The following is a 17,770-nucleotide window of genomic DNA, read 5'->3' as shown; positions in this document are numbered from 1 at the left end:
AATATAAGCACTTGGGGAGACAAAGGCACCCAGGTGTGTGACGTTCCTGCTTTAATAGGTGGTCGTTAACAGCACTTGCTCAGGCAATCTTTGTCTTTGGGTCTCTCTCCCCGTGTGGCCTCGTGCGTCTCTCCGGCTGTCGGTCTCCCCGTGCGTCTGCGTGCCCCTCGCGTCCGTGTCCCCGGGCGTCAGCGTTCATCTCTTGCTTGTCAATTCCTCGTGCGTCTCGTGTCTCCTTGTTGTTGTCTCTGTCCCGCTGTCCCAGCTGTGAGCCCCCTTGCAGGAGCTGCTGCTGCTGCTGCATGCGGGATTAGCGCCCCCTCACTCTCCCCTTTGTTCCTCGCTTCTCAGAGGCCGGGGGATGCGGTGGGGGTCGGCGTGGAACACTCGGGGCTCGGCGAGGCGGGGGGAGGGGGGGTTCGTGGGGGGCATGGGCCAGGGGGCACTTGGCACCGCATGAGGTGTGGGTTGGGAGGGGGAGGGATGTGGGGTATAAGCCGTGAAGGGGTCCCCCGCAGGAAGCAGCGGGGGGGGGGGGGGATTCACATTGGTGGTTGGGACCGGAGCGAGTCGGGATGATGCGGGGGGGGCGGTGAGTGACTGGGGGGGAGCAAACGGGTCTGGTAGAATGGGGTGGGGGGGGGCTGGAGGGGTAGCCATGAGATGTCTTCGCTGCTCCAGCGGTTGCCGTGACACCTGAGGGGTCGGCCAGGGTTCGCACAAAGGCAGATCCGCTCGGCCGATCAGCCCCCGTCCGCTCCGATCGGCGTTGTCGCGACGGCCCAACGACACAGCCCTGCCCAGGCCGCGCGGCCGCGAGCATTCATCCGTGCGTGCATGTGTCCTTCCGTTCGTCTGTCTGTGCGTGCGTCTGACAGGTCCTCTTGTCCGTGGGTGCGTTTACGTGCGCCGTTCCTCTCTCTCTTCCCGTTGGTTGCGCCGTCTGTGCGTACGTCTGCGCATCCCGATGTCCACAATCCGTTTGTCCCTGCACCTGTGAGCCTGTCTCTCTATTCATCCGTTCGCTCGTCTTGTCCATCCGCCCGTCCACGGGTCTGTCCGTACGTGCACGCGTGTGTCCGGTTATCCTTCCGTCCATCTGCCTGCTGTCCATCACGCGGTGCGTGCGTGCGTGCGTGCTCGCGTGCGGCGTGAAGGGACAACGAGCGCTGGCCCCCGGGGCCCGCGGGAGGAGTTGCCGAGAGAGGAGGACGGATTCTTCTTGTCACTCCGGCGCTCCGTGCGAACGGTCGTGACGACGTCTGCCGTCCACGCGGGGCGCGGAGGGGGGGGGGGGCATCGGCTGGGGCTGCCGGTAGCGCGAGCTCTGCCTTCACTTGTGGTCGGGGCGGGGTATGAGGATGGGCGGGCGCGCGGGTGGGAGTGATGATGGCGCGAGGGGACAGGACCCGGAGAATCTGTGACAGCGAAACCTCCAGACAAAACACGCCCGTCATTCTGTCTGTACCTGCGCGACCGTCCTTTCGTCTGTCTGCCTCCGTGTGTGTGTCTTATTACGTGATTGCGCCTCGCTGTCTGTCATTAGGCCTGTATGACTGTCTCTTTTTATTCCGTGTTATATTAGATATGCAGTCTCGCTCTGTGTCTGCCTGTGGGTGAGCCTGTATATCTGTCTGTGTCTATGTATGTCGGTGTGTTCACCTATCTGTGATTCAGTGTAGTCATACATATATATGTGCACGTGTGTCACTCCATGTGCATTCGTATCCACGTTTCAATCTGTCTCTGTGTTTTTGTAGTGTCCACGCATTCGTGTACGTGGCTACGTCTTTGCGTCCACGTTTTTGTCTTCATCTCTCCATCCATCCCTGTGACATGTCTCTGTGTTCTCGTGTCCCGGTCCCTATGAGTCCCCGTATCCCTGTGTCATCATCTCTCTCTGTTGTCCCCGCGTCTCCGCGCACAATCTCTCCACCGCGCCGCGGGGGGTCACGTGGCCGCACGAGCGACGCGTCAGAGCGACATTTTTACACAAACATGGCAGCAGAGCCACGCTCGGCACCGGAGTTCGGTTGCGGGGCCGCCGCTCGCGGGTCGGCACCGCGGCGCTGCCACCGCTGCCACCACCGGGACGTGGGAAGCAGAATGCCGCATTTACGGTCCAAGCCGCGTTGGTGATGGCTCCACGCCCGCAGCTAGGTGTACGTGTGGAGCGACGCTCGCTCCCATCGCAGCTCCTAGTATCTGGATTTGGGGGGGAGGGTGGGGGGCTTAGGTGTCACCTCTAACCCCTTGCTCGCCCCCTCCCCGTCCGCTTGTCACTGAAAATGGCGTTGATTTTGGCGGCGTGCGTGATGGAGAGACGTTTGCCGAGTGCTGGGGGCGTATCGGCATAACGGCACAATGATTCGAGGAGAGACGCGCACGCTCGTTATTACGCGCCTACAATTGTGCTCGTGAGAATATTGTCTGTGGGCGATTTATGCAAATCGTATGCAGATTAAATGCTGATGTGACATTTAGGCTAACGGAGCGAACCGAACTGTACAAACGAGCCAACCGTACAGATGTGACGGCAAGAACAACGGCGAAGGAGGTGTGGTCATTGCGTCGATTGACCGCCGTCCAGAGTCGTGACAAGTCATCGAGTTCACTGTCTCTCCATCCGTTACGATATCTCTCCAGGAAGATCCCTCCAGATTGGAGCATCTCTCATTTGCACGGACAAGATAATCGTTTATTGAGTCCTTGAGCCAGGCTGGGCCAAGATCTGGTCAGGAAACAGGCTGAGCCTCAGTGCTTTGTGGGTTCTGCTTGTGTCCCCGTGTCCTCATACTGACCCGTGTGCCACGTACTTACGTGTGCCGTGCTGACCAGTGTGTCCCCGCGTGTCCCCGCGTGTCCAGGTTCGCCACCAAGGAGCGGAGCGGCCTGCTGCTCTACAACGGCCGCTTCAACGAGAAGCATGACTTCATGGCGCTCGAGATCGTGGACGAGCAGATCCAGCTCACCTTCTCTGCAGGTGAGGATGCCGGCACGCCAGGGTACCAGCACGCTGGCGCACCGGGACACCCGCACACCGAACCACCACTCCCCCACGCCCCCGCCACACCGTCATGCCGCGACACAGGCAAACTGTGATAATATCTCGTTCCTCCGCATCCCCCCTCTACTCCAGACGGAGATGGAGCTTGACCGTGATCATTTGACTGAGATGGATGGATAATGAGAGATGACTGGGTCATTGGATAGAGATGTACAGAGCCGGATAGAGATTATTGGTAATGGTTAGCCATTGTCGACATTTGGGGTTTGCAATTTGATTCAAGAATTGTTATATATTTATTTATTTTAATTGTAAATGGTAGCGCCCCTAGTGGCTGCAGGGGTCACATGACCCCATCCTTACGAACGCTCGATTCAATTCAAGTAGAATAATCTATTTGATTGGATGGTTCAAGAGATGGCTGGAGATAAAACCTCATTCCGCCATTGCGTGTTAACCGCTCAGGGACGACTTCTCTTGCGGCTCTATTTTTGTCCCGTAAACCGTTGGCGGCTGTGAAGGTGCGGTGAGGACACGGTGCGGTGATGGTGCGGTGATGGTGCGGTGATGGTGCGGTGATGATGTAGTGATGGTTCTGGTGATGGTGGGATTATAGTCTTGATGATGGAGTGGTGATGCCGCAGTGACTGTGCGGTGCTCGTGCGTTCATGGTGCGGTACTGATGTGGTGACACTGGTGGTGGTGGCGCAGCACTGATGCGGTGATAGTTTGATGATGGTGGTGGTGGTGGTTGCGCGGTGTGGATGTTGCGATGGTGCGGTGCCAACGACCGTGGAGGGTGCGGTACGGCCTCCCCCGTGTGCCGGGATGGGCCCTGGCGTTGCCGCGGCGGTTGCGAAGGCGCGGGCTCTGGCACGCGCTCCTCCATTATTGGATTTCTCTTCTCGTCGCGGTGATTTCTCTGCCTCGTAAAAACCAGGCACCTGCTGCTGGTGGGGGGCGAGAGAGAGCGGAGAGATTAAAGAGTGGGAGGGAGGGAGAGAGGGAAGAGAAGAGAGAGTGGAGAGAGAGTAGATATGGCAGCCACCAACTTAATCGGAACTGTGACCCTGCTAAGCACGGCGCTTGCTCTCACAGCGGCTGCTGCTCATAAGAAGGCCACGCGGGCGATCACCGCAGCCACGGTGGCTAGGAGATGTTATCTCCCTCTCTTGGTATACAGGAGGTTGTGGGTTCGATCCCGACCCTGACGCCTGTATATTTGGAGTTTGCAAGTTCTCCCTGTGGTCGCGTGGATTTTTCTCCGGGTCCTCTGGTTAATCCCTCCACATTTAGAATCAGCATGCGTTTTACAGTATTTGGCTGCGATAACTTTCCACATCAAAAGCCACTTCGTTTAGCTGTAATTTTTGGCCAGGTTGCTTGTGATAAAGAGCTTCATAGCTCAGTGGGCCTTACCTGGTAAAATAAAAGTAGTTTAAGTAGTTTAGTTAACGGATCCACATTCCGCCGACATCTCCGTCCCTGATTTTGATTACAGCCCCTCGGTCCCTTGCACAAGAGCGGCGAAGGTGGCGGCGGTCGGGCTGGCCGTCTCTGCCCCGCCATCAATAACGTGCTCCCTTAATCCTCTCCCTTCCTGTGCGACGGAGCGGCCCCCCGTCTCACACTGGGGTAGGATTTTACGACTCTTGAGATGAAAATGAAGGGGACGCGCGCACGTGTGCGAGTGGCGGCGCGGTCGACTGCGTTAAATCAGCGGTTGTGGCAGCGATGACTTTTTTTCTCATTCGCGCTGCGAAGTGTTGTTCGGCGCCGATGCCCGAAATTTCTCTCCGCGCGCCGGCAGCTAGCTCAGGAACGCGACAGAACTCGGAAACACGTCGGGAGAAATATATACGGGCGCAGCTGCGGAAAAGCCGCGCGGTGGTAAATCAGCAGCGCTGCCGGCCCAGTTTAGGAGGGAGGATGGCTGCCTCGGGTGCCCGTGAGCTGTTCCTCTTCCCATCGGCAGCGTGCACTATTTATGAGCGACACTGCGAAGTTGGCGGTGGTGGTGGTGGTGGTGGCGCTGCGGCAGTCAGGTCCCCCGGCACAGCCCGTTGCTACGGATGCCGCAACCGCAGTACTCCAGAGGAAGTCGGAGTATCATAGCTGTGGAGGAATTATTTTTAAGTTGTGGGACAATTCATCGCGGGGGGGGGGGGGGGGGCGGAGGGAGTGCCAAAGAAAAGTAATAATTGAGGGGGTGCGGCATAATCTGGTTCTTATCATCACCATCCTCCCCCCCAGCACCCAGAGCGTGCGGAGATGCAGCTGCTTCTCCCGCCCCCGTGCCCTTCCCTCCGCCGCTGGGCCGTCGCGTTCCACTCGGGAGTCCCTGAAGTCGCGAGTCGTCGTCGTGCGATCGGTAATGGCGGCCGCTGCCGCCGCTCGGCCCTCGTATGATCACTTGCGTGTCCGGCGGCGCATGTCTCTCCGCGCAGGGGAGAAGTCGACGCTGGTGACGCCATACGTGCCGGGGGGCGTGAGCGACGGCCAGTGGCACACGGTACAGGTGCACTACTACAATCGGGTGAGTCCCCGCCGGCGCGGCCGCACGCGCGCGCATACGCACACACGTGCCGTCACGCCCGGCCGCATCTCGCCCGGCCAGGTGAGTCCGACGGCCGCTCTAAGGACCCACCTCTGACGCAGGTGAGACACCAAATGTCAAAATTGCTCCAGAGTTTTGCTTTTGTTCAATAAGGCCTGCTGATGAAGATGCACTCCCAGAATGCCATGCTGCCCGATGGGTCGAGTGTAATAATGATTGATTGAACAGGGGCAAGAGTTTGGACGTTCACGCAGCGCATCGCTCGCGCTCTGTGCGTGGTGCGGCAGCGCGCTCCGCGCTCCGCGACCGCAGGGGCGGACGTGCCGGATCGCCGAGCCCTCGTCTCGCGGGGCAGGGCCGTCATGATTGCTTTGCGGGGGCCGTGGGGGAGAGGGGCCACGGAGGTCAGGGGCCGTCGATCGCTGTTGTGACTCAAATTTATCGATACCGAGTGGGGCCCGGTGAGGCATCGGCACGGTGGTGGCGGCAGCGGCGGCCACATCTCGGCAATCGATAACCGCGCTGAAACGGCCGTCGTTGGAGCCCGTGCTCTCCGCCCTCACTCGGCTCTTCACGTCCGTAATCGCTCAGCGCTGATTGATAACGCAGGAGGCAGTGCCACCGCCGCCCGGTGTCTCGCTCTCTTCCCCGGCGATTGTGGCGAGCGAGTGAATGAGCGAGCGAGCGAGCGAGCAAGTGAGCGCGCGTGGTGGCAGATCGGCCGCGCCGTGTTTGTTGTGCCGGGCATGAGCCGCGTTTGGGTATCGGGTGACGCTCGCAGCGTTCCCCACGCCTGTTTGTTTCAAATCCGAGAACCACAAACCCTCGGGGAGCGGGCGCCGTCTGGGCGTGGGGGTCGGGTTGAGACGAGGGCCCAGCCTCGTCCGTCGCGGGGTTGATGATGACGGCGCCCCGCCCGAGTAGCGGGACCCACCATATGGCACTGGCGCTCGCCCACGCTCGCCCACGCTCGCCCACGCCCGTCTCCGCCCGGGCTATGAGATCACCGCACGATCGACAACGTGCCACATTAGCGGCGAATATCTAAACCGGTCATCGGCCTCCGCCTAGGTGCACTCGGCCTCAAATGGGTATTCTGTTGCAGGTGTATACAACGTCAGCACTGGGGGGACGCAAAGGCGACCGGGTGCCATGTTGGCCACATTCATGCCCCAAACAGCCTGTTTGAGGGCTACACGGGGGGGGGAGGGGGTTGGAATCTTTGTCTTTGTAGGGTTGTAACGCGTGCGTGGCGTTGTGTGGCGATGGAGATGGCGGTAGCGGCGGCAGGCAGCTCCGCAGGAACGAGCCGAGCTTTGTCTGCAGGATGGGACGGTCGTGGTGCAAACGCGCGACTCTCGCGACGAGCTCTTTGTTATTTAAACGCGAGCCCGTGGCTTTGTGCCGGGGCCTGGGTTCTCACCGCTGGGCGCTTGTGCTGGGTGCTGTGGGAGGCTACGGCTGGGTGCTGTGGGAGACTTCGCCTGGGTGCTGTGGGAGGCTACGGCTGGGTGCTGTGGGAGACTTCGGCTGGGTGCTGTGGGAGGCTATGGCTGTGTGCTGTGGGAGGCTACGTCTGGGTGCTGCTGGAGTTTGAGAGCTGGGTGTCCCGTGACTTGAGCTCTGCTCTGGAAAAGCATTGTTTGAATAATGGCACGAGCATGCTGGAAGTTGGACCTGCGTGCTGGATTGTGGGACCCGGAGTTAGTGTTTGATGTTAGTGCGTGATGTTAGTGGGTGATGTTAGTTCAGGGTGTTGGTGCAGGGTGTTGGTGCAGGGTGTTGGTGCAGGGTGTTGGGTGTTGGTGTTGGGTGTTGGTGCGAGAGACAAGAGGCGTTGGAGGTTGGGTGCTCGACTGCGTTGTGTGTGGTTGGAGCTGGCATCAAGGCCGTTGTTAATGTTTCCGCGGTCGTGCTGCCATTCGGCTCTCCCACGAAGTGTTTTTGTGCCTGTGGCCGCGTGCTGTGCGGGCGGCGCGATGACCGACGTTTCGGGCGGCGCGATGCTCGACGTTTTGCTCCACGCGCCGTAGAAGATAGCGGAGGACCTCCTGGCACGCGGCTCGAATCGTCGGACGTCGCCGGCGAACAACACGTAGCCCGAGAGCACGGCGGCCTCGGGGCCCCCCCCCCCGCCCCCCCACCGCACCTCGTTGCCCGTGTCGTTGGCATTCCTCCCGCGTTCTCTGAAGAAAGGAGCCTTTGTGGCCATTGTGTGTCCGCTTCAAGGAGAAGCAACACCACCCAGGCCCCTCCCCCTGATCCCCCCCCCCCCCACCACTTAACCGCCAACTCCACCTCTTGCCCACGGAGACCCCCGCTAGAAGGAGGGGGGTGGGGGGAGGGACGCTGGGTGCCCCCCCCCCCCCCTCTTAGTTACGGTGGATGCGTCGCTCCGCCCAGGTGCCCCCCCCACCCCATCCCTCCCCCCCAACCCCTCCCCCTCAACCACTCCCCTTCTGCACTTCCCCCCCCCTCCTCCCAAACTATCTCAAGTGCCCCTCACTGCGGGGGTCTCACATGACTGCTCAGTGCAGCCTTCGCTGAGCAAACACGCGTGGCTACATGCGCCGTACGGGCGCACGCACGAGCTGTGCACGTGAGCCGCGCTTGCGTCCCAGTGGGTTCCCACCGCTCATTCATTCATTCGTACGGGACGAGCCTCGATGAGCCCCCAAGGCTCGTCCGCGGGAGGTTCCTGCCAGATATTTCGCAGCCGTTGGCGATGTTGCCGCCGCGATCCCGATTGGGTGACTTGCAGGTGACCTTTCATCAGTGGGGACGCTCGGCCGATGACGGTTACGTTAGGGCTGAACGATTCATCGATTTCAAATCGAAATGGCAATTTGAAACAATGCGATTGGCGAATCGCAAAGGCTGCGATTTTTTGCGATTTGCAAGGTCCTATTAGTTCGTTATTGGAATTGTTTATTTTTGTATTATTATATCTTTATTTACTTAACTTAACAATTGTTCTATGTTTGATTGTTCTACTTCAATTATTATTTTAATAAATACATGTTGGAAGCAATTAATATATTTCAAGTTCTCATCCTTGCATTAGAATATATAGAGCAGTTCATATTTTGATGGTATCATGTGGTAATGCTCCCATCACATGTTTAAAATCTGTTACACAGTGAATATTGAACTGAAGCTTGACTTAATTTTTTTTTTATCGCAAATCAAATCGCAATATCTGTCAGAAAAATCGCAATTAGATATTTTCCCCAAATCGTTCAGCCCTCGGTTACGTCGCGCATTTCATCTTGGACACGATGTCTGGACGGTCCCTTCCTAAGAAACGACTCCCTTCGTGTGCGGGAGGAAACCCGGAGCGCCCCGAGGAAGCCCATCACTGCACGGCGCGGGTTCGCGGTCCCGTGGCCGCCGACTGCTCCCTTGGCCACCCCGAGTTCCTTAAATGTGCGCGAGATTCAACTCGGGATGCGCTACCACGCGGTGTGGGGGGGAAAGCGTGTGCGGGCACGCCCCCCGCGTGCCTCGGGGCACGAGCGCCGCTCTGTCAGTTCGAACGTTCGCCGCCGCGCGCTCCTCCGAGTCCAGTCGGATGCGCCGCGCGGATCGCACACGCGGCGTGGCGGTTCGAGTCTGCTGCCAAGCCGGCTCAAGACATGAGGATGGATCTCGTATGCCGGTAGCTGGGTCCAGGTGGTTATCCTATGGGTAGACCTGTCACCCACCATAGGAATGTGGAATTTTCAAGGCCACTGGCTCTGCGGGGCTGTAAACGGGAGATGGGCAGTCGGAGGTAATGTGCCGTACAGCGTCGCGGTTCTCGCACCGAGCAATAACTCCAGGCACCTGGGTTCAGTTCCCAGCCTGGGGCAACATCAGTGGGATATCTGAACCCTGTTCTGGCCCTTCTCTCGGTCAACTCGGCCTTCGATAGCAAATGTTTTAATGAGCACCGGGGCTCCCGTAGGTACACTCAGCCTTAAATGTGTATCTGGTGCAGTGTTTATGCACCAGCACTGGGGAAACACGAAGGCGGACAAGTGTGTAGCTGGCCACAACACGCCCTCGTGTGCTTTGCTTGCCTTAATAGGCACTCGCTAACAGCGCTCCCACACAGTCTACAAGGCCGCACATGAGAGTTCAGTGCTCATTCAGTCATCATCATCAGCCATGGTCAATCCACTGATGGATCAAGGCCCCTCCAAACCGCCGTCTCCATCTGGCACATTCTTGCCGTGCGACAGTCCTCCTAGCGCCTGCAACACCGAAGCCGACTCCACCGCTCCATCTCTGCGGTGGTGGTCTGCCTGGTCCTGGTTGCCGGTTGTTGTCGATATTCCGCGGTTGTTGCTGGTTGTTGCTGGCTGTTGCTCGTAGTTGTTGGTTGTTGCTGGCGATCGGTTGCTATTGCCATGTACTGGGAGGTCTGCGCCGACTCCACCTCCATTAAAACTCACCCCCCCATTCCCCCATCCCCACACCTCCCCCATCACCATCCCCCCCCCCCGACACTCCCCCCCCCCCAACCCAACACCCCACGCCCATTAATCTCCTTCCCGGAATAAAACCCCCAGCCGAACACAGAGAAAGAGAGCAAGGGGGCAGGGGATCCGTGACCTTTTAACCTCCACAGCGCCCAGCGCCCCCCATAAACGAGCGCGGCTCGAGTCTCCGTCACGGCGGGGCCTGTGCCGCGACCGGCCATTGTGCTCCTAGCGCGCTGCCGCTGCGACCCCTCGGCCCGGTGGCCGGCACGCTGGGCCAGGGGGGTCGCAGCCCCCCCTGGTCTCTCACAAAGCACCGGTAACAACGAAGGGAAGCGTCACATGGGAGAGACAAATATGGGAAGGAGGCGCACCATCTGTGTAATCATTGTGTTACTCGTATTACCCACAATGTCCGCTATCGATTATTTTCCCACAATGCCTAGCGAGCAGTGGGGGCAGCGGCCGTGGGTTTAGGGGCAGCACCGGGCACCGCAGCCGCCCCTCTGCTCGCACCGCTGAGGCGCTGTCGTCACCGTCATCGTCGTCGTCACGGGCTCCGAATCCCACCACATCGTCTCAACCACTCGGGGCGACTGCTCCCCCCCACCAACCTCGCCCCCCGTTTTGGTAACGTCGCGCTCCGTTCCCATGCACCGTGGCGAGGAGCGTTGTTACCGGTGCGCGACCGCGCTGTGAGGACGGTTCTACAGAAAGAGATGGGGGGGGTGGTGTGGGGTGGGGGGGGCACGAAAGTTTTTTTTTAATGAAGCGTGGGGGTGCGGCCATTGAGATGGTAATGGTGGGCGGGCAGGGCCGCCCAGCGGCGGAGCGAGCCCTCACCGACGCCATTGTCTCGGCTGCCCCTCTTTGTGTCCTCCTGCTCGAGTCCCTCCGCTGGTTGCCACGGCGACGCCAGCCCCTGCCATTGGGTCTCCCGTGGCGACCGATCTGTGATGTCATCGCTGAGGAATCCGTGGCCCGGGAGGGGGGGGAGAGGGGGGCGGTGGGGGGTGGTTTGCGAGCGGCCGTCATTCACACCCTTGCGTCGATCCCCCACGCCGACCTACAACCTTTCCCAGCCTCACCGTCCCCCCCCCCCCCTTTCCCCTCCAGAGGCATCACTGGAGGGGTTGGGGGGCCGAGGCCCGGACCTGCCAGGCTGTCGCGGTGATGCCGGGATGAGTGCGAGCGCTGTCATGCGATTGTGAGATTCAGCAATTCTCGCCGCTCCTGCTGCACGCGATGGAGAGAGAGAGGGGGGGGGAAGAGGGAGAGGGGAGGGGGAAGAGGTAGAGTGGGAGAGGAGGGAAAGAGGGAGAGGAGGGAGAGGAGGGAGAGAGCCGTGGGTCACTCAGCCATATCTGAGAGCAAACAGGAAAATTATAGAGAAGGGGCCTTGCCAATAAAGTAACGTATTTACCCAGGAAAAAACTCAATTGTCAGGTTTCCATCCAAGTTTCATACCCAGAAAATTAAATCGACAAATTTCAAAATGAAAACTCGACTCGGGTCAGTTCCCCTGGGCGGGAGAGGTGACCGTGGGACGCGGCCGCCGAGTCTCAAGGCTGCTGCTCCTTGATGCTGCCGCGGTGCGACGGTTTGCCACGCCGGTTCGATGCCGTCTCCTGGCGCGGCAGTTTGCGACAACGGTGCGGCTCTCTCAAATCCCCAGCCCACTGCCTCCGTCCGCCCGGCCGACCGAGCCAGCGCACGCGGGCACCGCCGGCGGTTAGTCTGCGATGGGTACGCCGCGTGCGGTGGTGGTAGGGGTACGGTGTGCAGACACCCGCCTCTACCCACGCGGGTCCGGTCGACGTGGACGAACCGTGCGGAGGCCCTTCCGCGTGCAGCGGACTCTCAGGTTCGCGCCTCCGGGCGCCGCTCTCCTGCCTTGCGGAGCCAAGTGCTCGTTGGTGGGGATTAGGCCGTGGGCCGGACCAGACTTCGGTGCCACCCAAGATGGCAACATATTCGTCGAACCCGGTTTATAGATGTGGCCAATTAGAATCCACTACGCGATGGCCCCCCACTCATTTGAAGTGCGTATCGCGTGATTCACCACTATTGGCCGGATTGAGAAGCTGGACCCTGCTGAAGTGATGTCACCTCGGGTGGCACCGACAAGTATAAAATACCTAGTCTGGGCTCGTGGACTAATCGGCCAAACTTCCAGACGCATCAGAATCCTTCGGGAGAAGAGCATTGAGACTCGGCGAGTCTGTTCTGGGGTCGATAGAGGACTCTTTATTTTTAATTCTTGTAATTATTCACTGCACTGCGCACCATGGCCAGCCCGAGTTCCGGCCCGTGCGTCTGTGCGTCTGTGGGAAAGGCCGGCCCCCGCGTAGTAGCGGACGACGGATTAAGCTGAAATTCCACTCCGTTTACCAAATGCACCGCTGCTCGCGATATAAACTTAAAACGGTGTCGCCTTACCGCGCGAAAGATGAGCCGGGTGATAGGGGCCTGGTGGGTGGGGTGGTGGGGAGGGGACCGAGCGGGAAGGGGGATCGCTAGAGGATGACGAGCGAGCGACTCTGCCCCAGAGGTCTCTATAGTTCCGCAGCTCCACGGTGTATCTCGGGCAGTTTGACCGGTCACGTGGCTCCGTGGTGGTGCCCTTCACTGTGGAGTGGCTAGGAATGGCCTGTGGCTCCACGGTGGAACAGGGAATGTTTGAGCTGAGCAGAAGCAGCAGTAGCAGCAGTAGTTGAAGCAGCAGAAGCAACAGCAGAAGCAGCAACAGCAATGGAAGTAGAAATGGCATGCAACAGAGCAGCAGCAGCAACAGCATAAACAGTAGAAACAGCAGCAGCAGCAGCAACAGCACAAACAGTAGAAGCACCAACAGTACCAGCAGTAGAAACAGTAGAAGCAGCAGCAACAGCATAAACAGTAGAAGCACCAACAGTAGCAGCAGCAGTAGAAACAGCAGCAGCACATGAGAGTGAGAACACTGCTTTATCTGAGCATTATCGCTGCTGCTTCTCTCTGCATCAGTGGGGGGGGGGGGCAGAGGTGGAGGCAGGGGGCCCTGGGGATGGAGATTTGCATGGTGCTTCCTCCCTGTGCTGTGCGGATTTGTCTCGTGGCTTTCAAAGCTGCAGAAGCCCCGAGCGGATCCTGCAGGGGTTGTCTTATATCGGCGATGTCAGATGCTTGGAATATTTCGAGAGGGCCCTACCAGCTAATGCACTTATTCAGGTCAAGGCTGCCTAAGCCCCTCTAAGCCGCCGCAAACATTTAAGAGCCGAGAAAGAGGGTTTCCTTTCACCGGGGGCGGCGGCGACGGAGGAGGATGCACAGGGGATGGTGCTGGCGCACATCTCTACCAGCAGAGAGGCAAAGGTCCCCCGTATAGCTGTGAACAGACTGTTGGGTAAAGTGCCGTTCGCGGGACACCTAAAAAGGCCGACACGGCAAACACACATACACACGCGCGCACACACACGTCACCTAAAGCAGTGGTTCTCAAGATTTTGGAACGGCAGCCTCCCCCGTCGCTGCCCCACGTTGTGCGTTTGTCTTTTGTAGCCGTAATGAGGCGCCGAAGTTCAACATTCAGTATTTCTGCTGCACGGTACCCACGCCGCAGTCTGCGCCCCTCCCAGCCCCTGCCCGCCACCCACCCCCGACAGAAGCACTGACCTAGACGTGCACTCGCGCACGTCAACATTCCGGAGAGCGTGAGAGAGAGACCGGAGAAACCACAAAGCGGATTCACGGACGCTGGAACGCAGCGGGCCACGCGCGCGGAAGCGAGCGATCCCGCAGGATCCTCCTCCTCGACCCCGCGTTCCTCCGCGCGCCCGCGACGCTGATCCAGGACGCTCTCAACTGCCACCCCCCCCCTCCCAACACCTGGGCTCAGGTGCAGCGATTATAGTATTGGCTGATAATTACTCGAGTCCAAATCCCCCTTGAAATTCCTCGACGGCGGTGGCAACGGCAATGGCGGCGGCGGCGGGTTCTGCGACATTGAGGAGGATGCGTCCGTTCGGTGCTCGCGCGTCCACCCGACCTGCCGCCACACGTGAATCGGCAGCGTGGGAGCGTGGGCCGCGGGCGGAGCGAACGCCAACGGCGGCCAAAGCGGAGCGCGCGAAGGAGAATGGCAGAGATGCAGGGGGTTGAACCGTGCGCAGAGACGGCTTCGGGGAGGCCTTCACTCAGCAGTGGATGGATCATGGCTCATCGCAATTACGGCGGGTTTAATCCGTTGAACACGTGTAAACCGGCGCGTGAGCAGGCTGTCCGCTCGGCCTCTTCATCAGAATCGAGGGCAGGGAACACGATGGAGGGATGGTTTGCAGCACTGGACAATGAAGGATGGCACCGGCACGGGGAGGCCTTCATTCAGTGGTAGACCGACCGTGGCTTTGGATGACAACGATGACGATCAGATAAACAAGCTCTGCGCACGCTGGCAGCCGGCTCATTTCACCCGGACCTCAACCCCGTCACTGAGATTTGGCGCGACGCTCCCCCCACGCTCGTTCACTGCTGACACCCGATCCCCGGCACCGCGCCGATCCCTAATCCCCCCCCACACCCCGCTCACCACGGTCCCCCCAAATCCACCTCCTGGCCACTTTCACCTGGCAGCAGACAACGGCAGCGATGGTTCCCTTCTCCTGCTGCAGCTTTAGCGACGCATCGCAGGTCCGCATGTCCGCTGTAGGACGGTCGCAATGCGGTCGGCATTTTTTAAAATGTATTCATCGGCTTGGGTTTCGGTCGGTGATGATGCGTGGAGTTGGACGTGGCCTTTAGCGAAGCAGCCCTCACCCCCGCCCTCCCCCCCCAGCCGCGTGGGGTCCCCTGGCCGCGCAAGGTACCCTGGATCCCTGGTTCCAGTGGTCACGCGGGGTCCCAGTCGTTGCGATGCTTGAGCTCGGCAGCTCGTGCCTGAATTGCGCGTCGATACGCAAAGAAAAGTTTTAATCGACTTCGAGAAAACGAGCCATGTGGTTTCCCCGCGCGTATCGCTGAAGATAATTTTCTCGCAAATAAGGGGAACAGCCCGGAACGTGGATAGACAAACGTGGACCCAACAACAGCTGGCGGGGGATTTACGAGCCTGTTTTGCGAGTATGTTTTGGAAATATTAAGATTTACTTTTTCAACAATATCTAGAGAAGTTTTTTTTTTAACTGGTCTGGGAGTGTTTATCCGTCCCAGATCTGGCGCCGCTGTGGCCAGATTGGCCCTTCTTGCTGGCATTGCCACGATTAGCATGGTTGGCTACGTACAGTGCGAAAGAAGTTCAACATACATACACACACACGTCAGGCCCTCAACCGAGCATCCGCTGCACGGTTGTGTTCCGGTCCGGTTAAAATCTTGGGATGGGGGACCACCAGGGCTTGCCTGGTGTTCTAGGCCAAGGTGATGGGACTGTGAGTTGTGGCCAGGAGACGGCGGGGCTGAGTGTCACCCTCGTAAGTTGTGTGGTTAGCTCCCTCACTGAGCCAATCCCTCGTGAACTCCAAGGCGTTCCTTGCCACGTGCGCAGCAAATGCGTAACGATGCATTGCGTATTGACAACCAGAACCTGCTGCTCAGTTGTGCGGAACACACGATTCGATTAAAAACACAACATACAGTTGTTTTTTTAATCGAATCGTTCAAAACATCCTTAACGTTGCAGGAGCCTACTAAGTTATAAGAGCCTTTGGACCTGGTGAGGCTGTGCTGGGTAAAATAATGGACGTCGTAATTCTAGAATTTACGTCGGTTGCATTAAACGACGCGGGTTAAATGATCTCTTCTTAATTCACCTTTGTAAATATCGGCAAACGAAATGGTTTCTGCTGAGATGTATAATTCATCCGGCCACGGACACCCACGGAATAATCATTTCTCTTTTTCGTCGCACTGACAAAATGGCCTCCACAGAAAGAGCTCACAATCCTGGCAGAGACCTTTGCCGAAAACCACAGCTACTCGAAGTCTCCCTGCGATAATTGAGGCGCGCCCGGGTCTCCCACACGTGCGTAGCAAGAAGAATAATAATAAAGACGGTAACGGCCAAAGCGGCAATCATGGTGGATTAGCGCAGGCCTTGGCAGGCTGCTCTCGGGAGACGGACCTCCCCACCGCCGATGCCAGGGTGCCCCACGCTCCGACACGGCCACCACGCGGAACCCTCGCCACTCGAGTTTGCCACCTCTGCTGGTTTTTCCCCAGGATTGTCGTACTCTGGTTGAGGAGGTAGTTGCCGTCCTTGGAAATCTGTCGGTCGTCCCGTGACATTGAAAGTTCCGGTGTTTGTCAGTTGCACAGGAATAACAATACTGTAGTAGCAGTAATACTAATTATAGGAATGCACTGCTCTCCTCTCTTCTGTTGTGAGATATTTCTCCTCTTCTTCTCGTGATATGTCCCAGCGTTGTTTTATTTGACAACAGAGGTGGCAGCCATACCCACCACGCAGGAGAGGCATCCCACGCAGAGAAAAGCCGTAGGATGCAAACGAACCCAATTGTGGGCTTGGTGATAGAAAAACACTCAGAGCGTTCCTGCTGCTCAAATGAGCATTGAGCCATTGGTGCTTGTCTCCCGTTTACAGTCCTGCAGAGCCAGCGGTGGAAATTCCACATTCCTATGTTGGGGGCAAGTCTACCCATAGAACAACAAATTGTTGACTCGTTTTATCGACCGTGGAGAGATGATGATGATGGCTGAGTTAATCCGTAAGCAGGATTTGAGCTCGCAAGCATCCTACAGCGAGCCACTCGCTCCACTGCTGAGCCACCACCCGGCCGGCTGACGATTTAAAAGGGGATTTTAAAGCGGAGCAATGTAAAAATAACGTTTAATGCGAAATCAACATCTGTAAATCCTGAGTTCGCGCGTTAACGGCGCTCCATCCCTCGGTTGTTGCCATTGGCAACGACCCAGGAAACCTCATTTCAGCCACTGACCGAGCTGAGGGACGGACACGAGATTTATATTAAGCGTGCGCGCGTGCGTCTGTGGCCGTTCCTGTGAGCGCGCCACAGCTCGCCGCCGCTGCCGGTTTGCGCGACAGCCGGGGATTAATGGTCGCTCTAACGGGAAGGCTTTGGACGCCACCTCCTGCGCCCGGGCCTGAGCGGCGCTGCACAGCGCCCTCCCGCCCCCGCGTCGCCGGGATGATGGGGGGGTTTTTGTGGTCCGCACAGTCGGTTAAAATCTTGTCACGTTTCACATTAACGCTTTTTAAATGTATTATATGGGGCTGCATCCTCTTCCTGTACCGGAGACCGGCCAATCGGGAGATTTACAGGGTTTGTAATACAAATGTTCGTTACTTTATATAACAACGAAGAGATGCAGAGCAGGAAATAACATCAGGCATGAATGAGAGAGCGATGCACACACGGAGAGCATGGGAGATGGCGATTCGATCCATTTGCTGGGAATCCGTCCGGATATTCATTTCCTGAAGGTCTCGGTACGTGGAACGAATCGTCGGACATCGTGCCTGACAATGCATGGTGCCACTCGGAAACGCACCGTGAGCTGCGATGCAGCACAACCGACAAAACTTACGCAGCCATACACGAACTACCTCCTTTACACGATATCACGTGATGTACAGCCCTAGATTAATCCACTGCTGGATGAAAGCAGCTCCCCCAAACTTTCTCTCCTGATGGGCACCCGACTCAAAAGCGGCTGTTGCTGCTGCTCCGTAGGAAAAGATCTCCCGCGATCCTCGCGTCGAGCGACCAAAGCCACGTTCCACCGACGGTG

General features: G+C 58.4%; 1 protein-coding gene across 5 annotated transcripts in view; it reads left to right on the top strand.

Annotated features, from left to right (window-relative positions):
* Positions 1-17,770, top strand: part of LOC144943636 (cadherin EGF LAG seven-pass G-type receptor 2-like) — a 123,920-nt gene that overhangs the window by 64,656 nt on the left and 41,494 nt on the right. For all 5 annotated transcript variants that reach the window (XM_078871287.1, XM_078871286.1, XM_078871288.1 and 2 more), the window contains exons 5-6: positions 2,868-2,983; positions 5,455-5,543. In XM_078871287.1, the coding sequence (XP_078727413.1) occupies positions 2,868-2,983; positions 5,455-5,543 (205 nt within the window). The remainder of the gene's footprint in view (positions 1-2,867; positions 2,984-5,454; positions 5,544-17,770) is intronic.

The sequence above is a fragment of the Lampetra fluviatilis genome, chromosome 32 (assembly GCF_964198595.1).
Source record: "Lampetra fluviatilis chromosome 32, kcLamFluv1.1, whole genome shotgun sequence".
NCBI classification, from domain to species: domain Eukaryota; kingdom Metazoa; phylum Chordata; class Hyperoartia; order Petromyzontiformes; family Petromyzontidae; genus Lampetra; species Lampetra fluviatilis.
Note: the sequence above shows the minus strand (reverse complement) of the source record. Positions and strands in the feature narration are given on the sequence as shown.